General features: G+C 52.7%; 1 protein-coding gene across 1 annotated transcript in view; it reads left to right on the forward strand.

Moving 5' to 3' along the window:
* The window catches only part of LOC109301498 (unconventional myosin-X-like), a 173,254-nt gene that overhangs the window by 8,512 nt on the left and 152,486 nt on the right, over positions 1-12,256 (forward strand). The window contains exons 2-4 of the mRNA XM_019522687.1: positions 4,404-4,562; positions 8,375-8,562; positions 8,794-8,928. Of these exons, the coding sequence (XP_019378232.1) occupies positions 4,404-4,562; positions 8,375-8,562; positions 8,794-8,928 (482 nt within the window). The remainder of the gene's footprint in view (positions 1-4,403; positions 4,563-8,374; positions 8,563-8,793; positions 8,929-12,256) is intronic.

A 12,256-nucleotide genomic window follows, 5' to 3' on the forward strand; every position in this document is an offset into this window, starting at 1 on the left:
CTCATGAAATGGGTGGATGAGAACCTGATGGTGTTCAACACCAATAAATGTAAGGTTCTCCACCTTGGGAGGAAAAACCTGCAGCATGCACATAGGCTCGGTAGTGCTATGCTGGTTAGCTGTACAGATGAAAGGGACTTGGGGGTCATGGTTGACCACAAGATGAACATGAGCCTTCAGTGTGATGCTGCGGCCAGTAAAGCGAGCAAAATGCTGGCTTGCATCTATAGATGCTTCTCAAGCAGATCCCGGAGAGTCATTCTCCTGTTGTGCTCAGCCTTGGTGAGGCCGCAGCTGGAGTACTGCGTCCAGTTTTGGGCTCCACAGTTCAAAAGGGATGTGGAGAAGCTTGAGAGAGTCCAGAGAAGAGCCACGTGCATGATCAGAGGTCAGGAAAACAGACCTTACGAGGACAGGCTGAGAGCCATGGGGCTCATTAGCCTGGAAAAGCGCAGGCTCAGGGGTGATCTGATAGCCACCTATAAGTTTTATCAGGGGTGCTCATCAGGATCTGGGGGAATGACTGTTCACCAGAGCCCCCCAAGGGATGACAAGATCAAATGGTCACAAACTCCACTGTGACCGTTTCAGGCTGGACGTAGGAAAGACCTTCACTGTCCGAGCCTCCAAGGTTTGGAACAGCCTGCCACCTGAGGTGGTTCAAGCTCCCACTTTGAACACCTTTAAAACACATTTGGATGCTTATCTTGCTGGGATCCTATGATCCGTGCTGACTTCCTGCCCCTGGGGCGGGGGGCTGGACTCAATGATCCTCCGGGGTCCCTTTCAGCCCGAATGTCTATGAAATCTATGAAATCTTTGTTCACCCTGTGTTCACAGAGGAAGTTGGTGACTAGGAGCTGTCTGCATGGTCTGCAACCTGCATGTCGCACTGGGAGCTCTGCATGAAGATGGTGCTGGTAATCCAGTTTCATGCTTGCGGGCTTTTACTGGTCACTTGGAGGGATCTGGAAGGAATTCCTCCCTGTCCCACGGCCAGGGCATAGTCAGGAAGACGCATTTCATTTTTATTCTTCCTGTGAAATAGCAGAGATTGGTCATAGCAGGAGACACTGGGCACTGGAGGGGGTAGGGGGAAACAGAATCCTCTTTCCTTGGAAGTCTGGCTGATACATGCTGCTCGCATGTTCTGGGGCATGCTAGCTGCTGGATTTGGGTTTGGGAAGGAATCAGCTTGGCAGGGACCTCAGGGTTTTCCTCTTCCTCATCTGCCTGAGGCACAGTTTGCCTCCTGGGCATGTCATTGCTTGGCTCCTTGCTGAGGAAGGGGCCTCAGATGCTGGTGGGACTTTGGCCTCTCCAGGCTGTGACTGCAATGCAGTCCTCCTGAGCACTGAAACACTTTAGTCCTGTTCAGGTCTTTGGGCTTTGGTAGGTCTCTGGTGGTGGCATTCAGTGGTCTGTAGTGTGAAGGATATAGGCAGTCTTTGGTCCCTGGCCTTAAACTCCATGGAACTGTGAAGCTTTTTCCATTCCTTTTCCCTGCCCCCCATGCCAGAGACCTGTCTGCTCCCTTGTCCTGTGCCCCAGTATTAGGGCTTTCGTTTTGCTTCACTGTGCATCCTCTGCCCCCCATATTTGTTATTTCTCTTCCACCGAGGGGTGAATCTCACTTGGGGTATCCCATGTTAAATGCCATCAGGATGAGGGGCAGGACTGAACTGGGGTGTGGGTTATAATTGAAAATGTCTACAGCTGCCAGCAGCCAGTTCTTCTGTCTGTAGATAATTGCAGAGGTGTGTGAAGCTACTGCTTTGCAGACAGCTGGCAGGGCTCTGTGTGCCCCATGGCCAGTTCCCTGATTTCTGCCCTCCCTCCAAATCAATATGGCTTTGCTGCTGATGCCTAAAACATTCTCCAAATTTTGGAATTGATCAATTGTGCTCAAAAGTGAATGCAACAGGCAGATGCTCCTGAGTTAGTGTTATGCTGTGTAGCTTGGCCAGCCGTCCCTTTTACCAGGAGGTACCTTTGCCCAGGCACTGCTGGGAGCTGTGTCCAGTGCTTGTGTCCTTGCTTCAGAAAGGACACTGGAGGTTTGGATGGAGTTCAGGGCAGCACTCCAGAACCAAAACCTACCTGGCTGCAGCAGGCTGAGGGAGAGCACTCTGCTCGGTGCAACTAGGAGAGGTGCCCGAGATGATGGGTTTGGACTTACGAGCATGTCTGCATAGGAAATGTCTGATAACGGAGAGCTCTTCAATCCAACAGGGGCAGAGCAAGGTCTGGGAGTGGAGACCTGATGCTTTCCAATGAGAATAAGGTGCAAATGGGTAACGGTGAGGAAACCTGCTCCTTGGGGAAGGTCACGGACATGGTAGATTCTCAGTTGCTTGGAATCTTTGAGGCTGGATGCCTTTTTGGGAGGGCTGTCTCCACTGGGCTGGCAAACTGTCCAGTGCCAGGATTGCTGCATGATGCTCAGGGGATCAGGCCAGGTGACCAGATGGTCTCTTCCTCCTTTAAATCCCCCCTCCTGATGTTTGGTCCTGCTACCTTGCTTACAAGGCCCAGTCCTGCCTCCACTCTGCTGCTTTCCCATCTTACTCTTATTGCATCTGGCAGCCTTGGCTGCACTCAGATTTGAGGGTGTTTTCCTTTCCACTGCTGTTTCAGTTTATTAGCCTGCTTCTTGGAAGGGAAGCCTACTGGTAATTTAATCCCGAAGCCCAGCACATATAAGCATAGGGGGAAACTAAGTTATGTACCAAGAGCTGTGGAGTACACACATGCTCGAACTGAATCATTCTGATTCTCATGCAGTTCTCTCCTTTTTCCTCTCCTTCTCGTCCTCATTTATGACCACCTGTGTCTTGTTTGAATGTCAGCCCCTAAGCAGCCTGGGTCAGGGGCTGTGACTTTCTGCTGGATTATGGGAGGCACCCAGTTTCTTGGGCTGTGACAGCAGTGATTTCTTGGACAGTGGATTGACTGGAGAGCTTTCCCCACTGGCCCCTTTCTGCGCTGTTCTAACCTGCAGCAGCCCCACTTACCAGCTGGTGGACAAAGTTGCTGCATCTGTTCTGGACCTGACTTACAGCTGCCCAGGGCCAGGCAACATGCCGGATGCTTGCTTTTGCAGCACCCCCTCATGCTTCCAGGGTCCTCCAGCAGCAGCCACATTCCCATTGAGCTGCTTCTGCTGGTCATGGGAATAGGTGCTGGGGAAGGGGTTGTGGATGGCTGGGATGCTGTCACAGGATGGGGAAGGATCACTTCATGCAATTGGGCCTGTGTGAAGAGAGGCAGTGAGGCCTGCGGATGCCACAGTTCCCATTGCACTTCAGTCGTTGATGGTATCTATGGCCGTGGCTCCAGTCTGAAGGCTGGGGAGGAACCTACAGGGGCACCAGGCAGGGGTCTGGGAGGGGTTGCATGGAGAGCAGCAGCCCTTGGGACCTTGGCTCATGTTCAGAAGAACTAGTCCCTTTCTAGGGCTGTGGCTGGGCACCTTGGCAGGGGCAATGGGCCCCAGAGTGAGGGAGAGACCCTGATGCCTGGGAGAAAAGCTTGTGACTCCCTGGAAAGGCCCCCTCTTCCCCAGCTGCCCCTGGGGTGATCTTCTCTTCCCCAGGCTACTCACCAAGGTCCCCCTGTTGCTGGAACCTGCCTCTGGCTCAGCCCGGGAGACAGCAGAGGGAGGGCGTTGGCACATGGCTGAGCCAAGAGCGGGCAGGGGCTGATGTGCTGCCTGCAGTGGGTCGGAGCAGGAGGGAAGCAGTGCTGAGGGAGAGAGACGACTGAGACAGGGCAAGAGCTATGGCTGCAGGGTGGAGAGGGGAAGGTGCGTCTTGGAGTAGCAGTTAAAAGGGGCTGATGTGGTGTTTGCCAGCCCAGCAGCTTTGAGGACCGTGTGATGGTACGCACAGGAAGAGGTTCCTAGAATCTCGAGCCCTACAGCAGAGTGCAGGAGCAGGAGGGAGCAGAGTGTGTGCCTTTGGGTCTTGCTCCACTTCCCCACCCTTCAGGGATGCAGCCCCAGCAGCCATCTGGGAGGCTCTGGGCCGGATGCAGGTACCCACGTGCACGTGTGCTTGGGTTTGGATTCATCATGGTGCCTGGTGCCTCCCCCTGACATCAGCTCTGTTCAGCCCCTTGGCACTCAGGATCACAGCCTTTCCCTCCAAGCCCCTGTCCCAGGAGCTCCCTAGCTTCTCCCAGGGAGCCCTGAAAGTAGAGAGAGACTGGTCTTGGAGCCAGTGTGTGGTTTTTGGGCTCTCTCCAGAGGGCTCAGCTGCACAGGAATGGAAGGACAGGGCACCACAGCTGATACCTGCCTCACATTGGGCTGGTAACGAGTGTCGTGGGTAAGGGGCTGGGGACTCCCTTCTCCCTCTACACCCCCTTTCACACTGTCATTGGCTCCTTTCCCTCCTCTCCAGGTGTTCTGCCATCCAAAGCCCTCCCTGTCCAGGGAGAAGGTCTTGCTGATGCACCAGACCAGCGTGGCGGGTGTGGAGGACATGTCCACACTGGGAGACCTGCATGAGGCTGCCATCCTGCTCAACCTGCATCAGCGATACCAACAGGACAGCATCTATGTGAGTGCCAGGGCCAGGGCCAGAGGCTTGGCAATCTCTGCTTGCACATGGGAACATGTGTTTTAGCAATGCCTCCCCTGCACTGGAGGGATGGTTTTACCTGGGATAGGAAGGGAAGTCCCTTTCTGGTCCCAGGTTTCCCCTACAGTTCCCCAATCAACCCCTTTGCCCCACTAGACCCTGCCCCCATGCAACAAGGGCCTGAGGTGCCTTGGGAGAAGAGACCTTGCCCTTGGGTGTTCCCTCTGGGGCTTTGGGACAGTTTTGCAAGGCAGGCTCCTCTGTGCCCCCCGATGTCAGCAGCTAGACTGATCCCTGGATCCCTGCTCCTGGTGGCTCATGTGGGATCAGCCTGGAGGGAGGGGGCCTTGAGGAAGGTCCTTTAGGGGCTCAGGAGAGGAGGCCAAAGAGGCTCCCCATGCTGCACCTGTGCCCAAAGCTTCTGATTGTGACAGAAAAATGTAAATCTCTGAACGGGTTGCATAGCAACTGTTACTAAGGCAACAGGACTGTATGCACCTTGTATTCCAGTAAATGATCAATTAAGTGACCCGTTTTCTGGGAAGTCTCTTCTCTGCATCAGGATTAGTTTCTGTGCCTCAGTCATGTGGCCCCGCTGCCTGCGAGACCTCACCCAGGCAAGGCAGGCCCTGACTGCCTCCCCCTTCCTGCCTGTGAATCGGGTGCCTGCTTCCCCTCTTGTGCAGCTTTCACCCATCACCCTGTCTTTGCTGCTCAGCTGTCTTTGCTGCTCAGCCTCTGAGGCAGGGACTCTGTTTTCAGTTTGTCTCTCAAATGGGGAGGCCCCTTACAAGCAGCACTAATAGCAGCCTCCCCCCTGAAAGGACCCTTCTGCCTCTGACCGCAGTGACTCTTCCTCAGCTTCATCTGCCTTGCCCAGCTCTTTAGTGTAACTTCTGTACTCTGGTCCCCAGGGATTGTAAGAGGCAAAGGGTGACATTTTTGGTGATTTGGGAATTGCTGAGGTTTTTGGCACCTTTTTGAAATGCGTTTTCAGTCAGATTAAACTCTGGAACAAAGGCTGGAAAATGAGGAAGAATGGCCCTGTAAGAATAGCCATGAATTAAGTGGGGGATAAATAAATAGCTGGGAAGTCAAAGGAAAAAACATATAAGTTATTGAGACAAGGAGAAATGCACCTGGGGAGTTCAGCTAACAACATTTTTGTACTTCTGAGAAGTCATACGCATGTGAAAGAGGTACTGGAAGCCTGGAGGAAAGTACACATGTCCATCATTTGTCATCAAGAAGGCAAAGGATGATTCTGACAGCTGCTGTCCTGGAGATCTTCCCCCTCACAGAGCTAGTGCCACGAAGCAGTTGTGTGGCAGTTGGGAGGTTTAGTCCCCACTGAACACTCTGCCTCTTGGCACAAGGCTCCTGGCAGCACCAGCTCTTCACTGAGCTCTGGATTGCAGGCAGAGCACCAACATTTATGGCTGCTCTGCTCAGCTGCCTGGTGTTACGCTGCAAACACGTCCTGGCTGGATCCAGACTTTTGTGTGTGTGCGGTGCCTAGCCACTGGGGACCCAGCTCTGCTGGTGCCTTTGGGCACTTCTGTGGTATAAACTGTTAGCGATGATTTTGGCTGCATCATAACTAACTGCTAGTACTTCTCCATGGTCTGACTGCATATAGATCTGACTGTAGTGAAACAGAACTCAAAGGAACATCTGTTGTAGGACCATCTGATGACTTCCATGGTAGTACAGTGTGTCTCACAGGTGGATGTTGGCAATGAATTGTTTTCAAATCCTCTTAATGACTTGGGAAATGAGTAAACAGAGCATTAATCAAATATGCAAATGATACTGCATTGAAGGGATTGAGGACAATCGGGACAGTAAATAATACTGGAGAGCACAGAGAGACTGGAAGCATAAGCAGGAGATAAGGCAAGGAAGCAGCTAGAACTGAAAGGAGGGTAAAGATTAAGAGTCCAGTGCATGGAGCTGGACTAAGGAAAGGAGGTGGGTATAACAGTGTGCAAATGTCTGAGGGGCAAACCTGCCCTGGCCTGCCCTGCCTTCTGGGGGACCCATCAACCTGGCAGCAAAGCTTGTTCTCCCTGTGATATGCCCTGGCACCAAAGCATACTTTCCCCTCGGCGTACTCTGTCGAGTCTGACCTCAGTTGTAAGACACTTGGGGAAGTGTTTGCATCCCTTGTTTGCAATGTGCCATGAACACAGTTTTGCCAGGATGATAATCTTTGCAGGAGAGATTATCTGCAGTTAGAAGGGGGGAATGTTAACTAGATGCAATGGGATGAGACGGAGGAAGGGAAAATGCAGTGTGATTATCCAGTGAGGTGGATGACTGGGCATCATCTCCCAGGGGGAGGCGAGGGAGCTTCATGGCCAGAGAAGTTTGAACCCCCCAGGGAATGCGCAGAACCTGTCAGACAGAACAGTCCTGCCCTGGCCCAGGATGACTGGTTTGGATGGTCTCATAAGGCTTTTCTATCTCTGAGTCATAGCCCAGCACATCCTACTGCACAAGCCAGTGCACTGTGTGTGCACCTGTGCTTCCCTCTTGGTGACAGCTGGGCTACTGCTGGCTGATCCACTGCTCTGGGTCTTCCTGCCATTCCTGCTACCCCCATGCACATGACTGCTCCCTCACAGGGTGCCAGTCAGTACCTGTTGTGATGTGCTTCCAGCAGTAATTTCTGGGTTGCTCCAGTACTTACTGCTCTTGGAAAGTCTGCAGCATCTCATCCCCTATCTGCTCCTGCCCTCCATCTGCAGCTGGGTATCACCATGTGTCCAGGCATCATAGTGCATCCAGCTGCAGCACGTGGGTGACAGGATTTACATATGCTGCAGCGGGCGAGTTTGGAAGTGCTGCACTCTGCTGGCAAAGCATGGGGCCCGCAGCAGCAGCGCCAGCATGTGTGAGCTGGTCGAACCCATGGCGAAGGTGTGGGCACCCTGGCGAGTCCGGGGGCAGCCCCTGCTCAGCGCATGCTGCAAGGGGGGTGGGCAGTTCAGGGGGCCGACGGGGTGGGGGTCATGCAGCCCCCACTCAGCGCATGCCGCAAGGCGTGAGCAGTGTAGGGAGCTGTGTGGGGCCAGGGGATTTTGTACAGCCCCTGCTCGGCACATGCTGCAAGGGATGGGCAGTGCAGGGAGCAGAGAGCTGGGGAGGTCATGCCCTGGTTATCTTCTCATATTTCTCAGCGCAATGGAAAGGTCTGAAATTAAAGGTCTGAAATCAGGTTGGCTGAAACATTTTGGCTTGGGTTGTCTTTTTTTAATCCCTTTTCACTTTTTTTCTTTGTGGCGATGTTGTAAAAGAAGAATGTTGTTAAACTGGAAATCTTGTGTCCCAGTGTTAAAATGCATTTTTTCCCCTAAAATCTTTGTTTCTTTTCACAATCATTTTCACCCTTCAGTGACAGCACTTGTTGGTTTTTTTTTTTGGTTTTTTTTTTTAAACCTGTATTAAAATGCAGGTTGCCCCAAGATGCATTGTTTGTTTTTGGTCAAATAAAGAATTATCTGAAACCCGCCACAACCATTTCCCCCAGTTCTGCTCTGTGAGCCACGTGCTTAAGGCCAGCTAAAGACCTGAGGTAGGGGTGGCAGGGAGGATTGCCCTCAGCTGCTGAGTGGGATTCGTTATGGAATCTGTCTCCCCCTTGTCCCCAGGCTGGAAGGCTCCTGCCCATGGCCTGGCTCTTCCACTCAGGCTCACTGCCTTGTGCTAGGTACGGGTGTCAGGTCCTAGCTTGCCTATGGCTTTCCTGGAATGTTATGTTCTTGCTGTGTTTTGTTTTCTCCCTGTAGACGAATATTGGCTCCATCCTGGCATCAGTCAACCCCTACAAGCACATTCCTGGTCTGTACAATGCAGCTGCCATAGACTTGTACAGGCAGCACTGCCTGGGGGAGCTGCCACCCCATATCTTCGCCACGGCTAATGAATGCTATTGCTGCTTGTGGAAGCGTCATGACAGCCAGTGTGTCCTAATAAGGTCAGAGACTGAAGACACAGTCATTTTCCATGTAGCTCTCCTCTGTCTCTCATGTGTGTCCTGGATAGCACTGCCTGCTGCACCCTGCCATGACCTCCAGTGCCTGTAGTCGGGCAGATGCCATGTATGCGGTCCTGGGGTCACCTTCTCCCCATTTTTACCAGGGCAGGACAGTAGCGAGATCTGTCTGTCCTGTGTTGCTGAGTGGGATTTGTGTGTCTTCCTCAACAGCGGCGAAAGTGGAGCTGGGAAGACGGAGAGCACCAAACTGCTTCTTAAATTCCTGTCTGCCATGAGCCAGTGCTCTCTAGGGGGGCTGGCATCCGAGAAGAGCACTCACGTGGAGGAGGCCATCATGGAGAGCAGGTACGGGCCATCTCCCAGGGGTCATCGGGGCCCTGCAGTGCTGGGCTGCAGGCAGCAGCTGTCAGGCCTCTGTCTCCCAGAAGCCCTTCTACCTCCCTGAGGTACTGGGCCCTGCAAGTTGGTATGCTGGTGAGCACTGCTCAGGAACCCAAAAGCAAAAGGACAGGCCAGGTCTGTGCAAGGAGCACTTTCCAGCACCAGCTGCCCCAATGGAGGCAGGTCCTCCTGCAGCAAGCTCTCCTCCATTCCTGCCCTTCTGCATGCGACCTTTTTCCTCCATTGACTTGCACTGTTGCTTTGAAAGTTGCTCCTTCAAATCCTGCTCAGACTCACCCTGGCTGCAGGGCCTGCAGTAGGTTGTATAACCACAGGGGCAAGGCGAAGGGTCTGCAGGGGTAGTTGACATCAGACTTGTTGCAGCCTACAAAACCTATTAACCATGTGCATGGAGAGTCTCTGTGATGACATGTTCCTTTCACTGTCGCTCTCTTCCTTTCTGCCCCATGCACTGACTTATTTAATCTGTTTTGACCTGTTTTTGATGAGGTTGTGAGCTGTGCAGGTCAGGGAGCGCCTGTACAATGCTGGTACACTAGCCCTGTGGATGGAATTGCAGTATGTGGCATACCAGAGTCTAAATCCGTGCTTGGGTGTCCTATCTGGCCCCCACAGGAACCCACAGTAAGGATCACTCACCCCTGTTTTGTTCCTGCTGCTCTGTGGAGGTGATTTTCTCCTTCCCGCACATTCCTTCAATGCGCGGTTAGAGGTTGGCCAAGGGATGGCATGTCTGGTGCTGTCAGACACAGATAAAGGACTAGGAAGGCTGGTGTAAGGAGGAGATTACCTCAAAGTACAGTTCAGCAGACTGATGTCCTTTTCCTTCTCTGCCACTAGCTCCTTGGAGCAGCAATGGGGCTCAGAGATCCTTCAGCAAGATGGCACAGAGGGGTCCCCAAACCCAGCAGCTAGTAACGTGAGTAGGAAGGGATGGTAGCTGATCAACAGGCTGTGTCCTTGGGGAGGAGTCCCTGGAAGAACCCTGCTGGGGGCTCACACTGCTATCAACTTCCAGGGAGAGGCCCGGGTCTGCAGGCTGTGCCTGGAGCAGGGCAGAAGCATCCAGAGGGGTAAATTATGAGAACAGGTTAGTTCTGCAGTTCCCTTGAAATGTGTATGTGTTTGAACAGAGCTAAATGCAAGGTTGAACCACTCAGAACCAAGAAATTGGTGCAGGAGGCTGGACTCTGAAAAGCAGCGAGCCAGAAAGGAACTGAGGGGTAGTTGGAGAAGCCAATGGACTGCAAGTTCCCACTGTGATGCTCAGGCAGCAGTGGCCATTCTTGGAGGTGTGAGTGGGGGACTGTCAAGGAGGAGCAGAGCAGTGTCGATACCCGTGTGTGGCATCAGCAAGTCTGGGTCTGTTCTTGTGGGCAGGGAGGGCTCAGGAAAGGAGCTGTAGCTCTGACTCAAGACCTGGAACTAGAGGCTCCCAAAGTTTGGTCTGGTTCGTTTGTCCAAGCAAAGATTGAGCAGTGATATGGGCAGGGTGCATCAGGAGATTCCTGCAGGTAGAAGGCTCCTCCGTCTAGCAAGCAAGGTCCATTGGCTGGGAGCTCAAGCCAGGCAAAGCTGCCTTTTCCTCAGTGGGGCAATTAATGAGTGGGACTGTTTGTTTGGGATCTGGTGGCTTCTCCCTTCCTTGGAACCTTTAAATCCTGGTGGGATGTCTCATCCTGTAGAGATGCTCAGATGTAGGTCTCTGTTAGTGGTGTTCTCTGACCCCAGCGGTGCTGTTTGGGGGTCTGGTGTTACAGGTCACATCAGGCTCCCTTGGCGTGGGTGGTTTGTGCGTGCTGTCAGAATTCTGTCTGCAGTGCCGTGCCACCGTCAAGCTCATTATTCCAGGAAAGAGACCGCATGCTTTAGTTCTGAGTGTATAAGGCTTGGTTAGGTTGATTGTCCACAAACAAGCCTGGACACCAGCATCTGTGACCAGCCTGGGTGTTTGCAGGCAGGAGCTGAACCCCAAAGCCCAGTGCAAAGTATCCAAGATCCCAGACCCCCTTTTTCCATGCACTTATCAGAACAATTTCATGTTTACAGCAGATGCATTCTCCTTCTCAAGGAGCTTACTTAAGCAGCTTCAGGTGACATTGTGCACATCCTACCTCTCCCCAGTTAACACGCCTTTCCCACCAGCAGTGGCTGTAGTGCTCTGTACTGGTCTCACCAATTCACTTGCTATCTGTTGGCCTGGGAGGCACCTCTAGAACTAGCGAGCTGTTTTCTAGCATTGCTATGCAAGCAGGACCTACTGTGTCCAGCTCCTGTCACCATCTTCTTGGGCTCAGACACAGTTACGCTGTAGTGCGCACAATCCTCACTTGTGCTGAGCACCAAGCTGCAGGTGGAGGCTGTCATCAACCTGTAGAGACTGTTCTACCTTGTGTCATTTCCTGCTCCTACCTTTGTGGCTGAGATGAGGGAAGGACAGGTGGCTTTAAGTTGCCTCTTAGGTCTCAGCTGAGGGCTGCCCCAGCCTGCTGCACCCATTGAATCAGCTACAGGGTCTCTAGCTTGCCCTGCCAGGAGGACTATCTGTGACCCTGCCATGGCTTGGGCATCAGTGGAGCATGGTCCCCACTTCAGCCTGCCTCACCCAGCCAGCTGTGACAGACCTCCCAGAGGCCTGCAGAAGCCAGGGAGTCCTCAGCTGCTCTGTAATAGGAGCTTTAAGGCTTTAAGATCACTTTTTGTGCTTCTCCAGAGATGCAGTGGCCTTGGTAGGGCCAAGGCTTTGGCCTGCCATGCTCAGAAACTCAACAAAACTGTTGTCAGACCCTGGTAATTCAGACTCATTTGAGACCTTAGCTGCTCTCTGGTGTGCTGTGGTGGTGACTGCAGCAGGCACGCATCCAGACCCTACCAGATGCTGTCTTCATCTCAGTGGTGTAAATCTAAAGCGATCCCCTGCTTGCTTGTTCTTTTTCAAGCTCCTGCTTCAAGGCTTCTCAGAAATCCAGCTTCCAAGACCTCCCTCAGCCCAGTTGTGTTTGCTTGGTGGTCTCTTGCTTGTGCTTTCACCTGGTTACATGTTCTTCTGTCACACTCGCTGACTTGGTTGCTTTGGAAACTTGATTTCTCAGGGCAACAAAATTCAGGACAGTCTCCAAGCTTATTCTGCTGTGCTGTAACTTCGAAGTCAGGGGTACTCATTACATTTTGAATTCTAATGTGAAAATGCACATTCATTTAGCTGAAGTTTCATAGATTCATAGATTCATAGATAGATTCATAGATTCAGGGTCGGAAGGGACCTAGTAGA

Source organism: Gavialis gangeticus, unplaced genomic scaffold (genome assembly GCF_001723915.1).
Source record: "Gavialis gangeticus isolate Ggan-Ray unplaced genomic scaffold, GavGan_comp1, whole genome shotgun sequence".
NCBI classification, from domain to species: domain Eukaryota; kingdom Metazoa; phylum Chordata; order Crocodylia; family Gavialidae; genus Gavialis; species Gavialis gangeticus.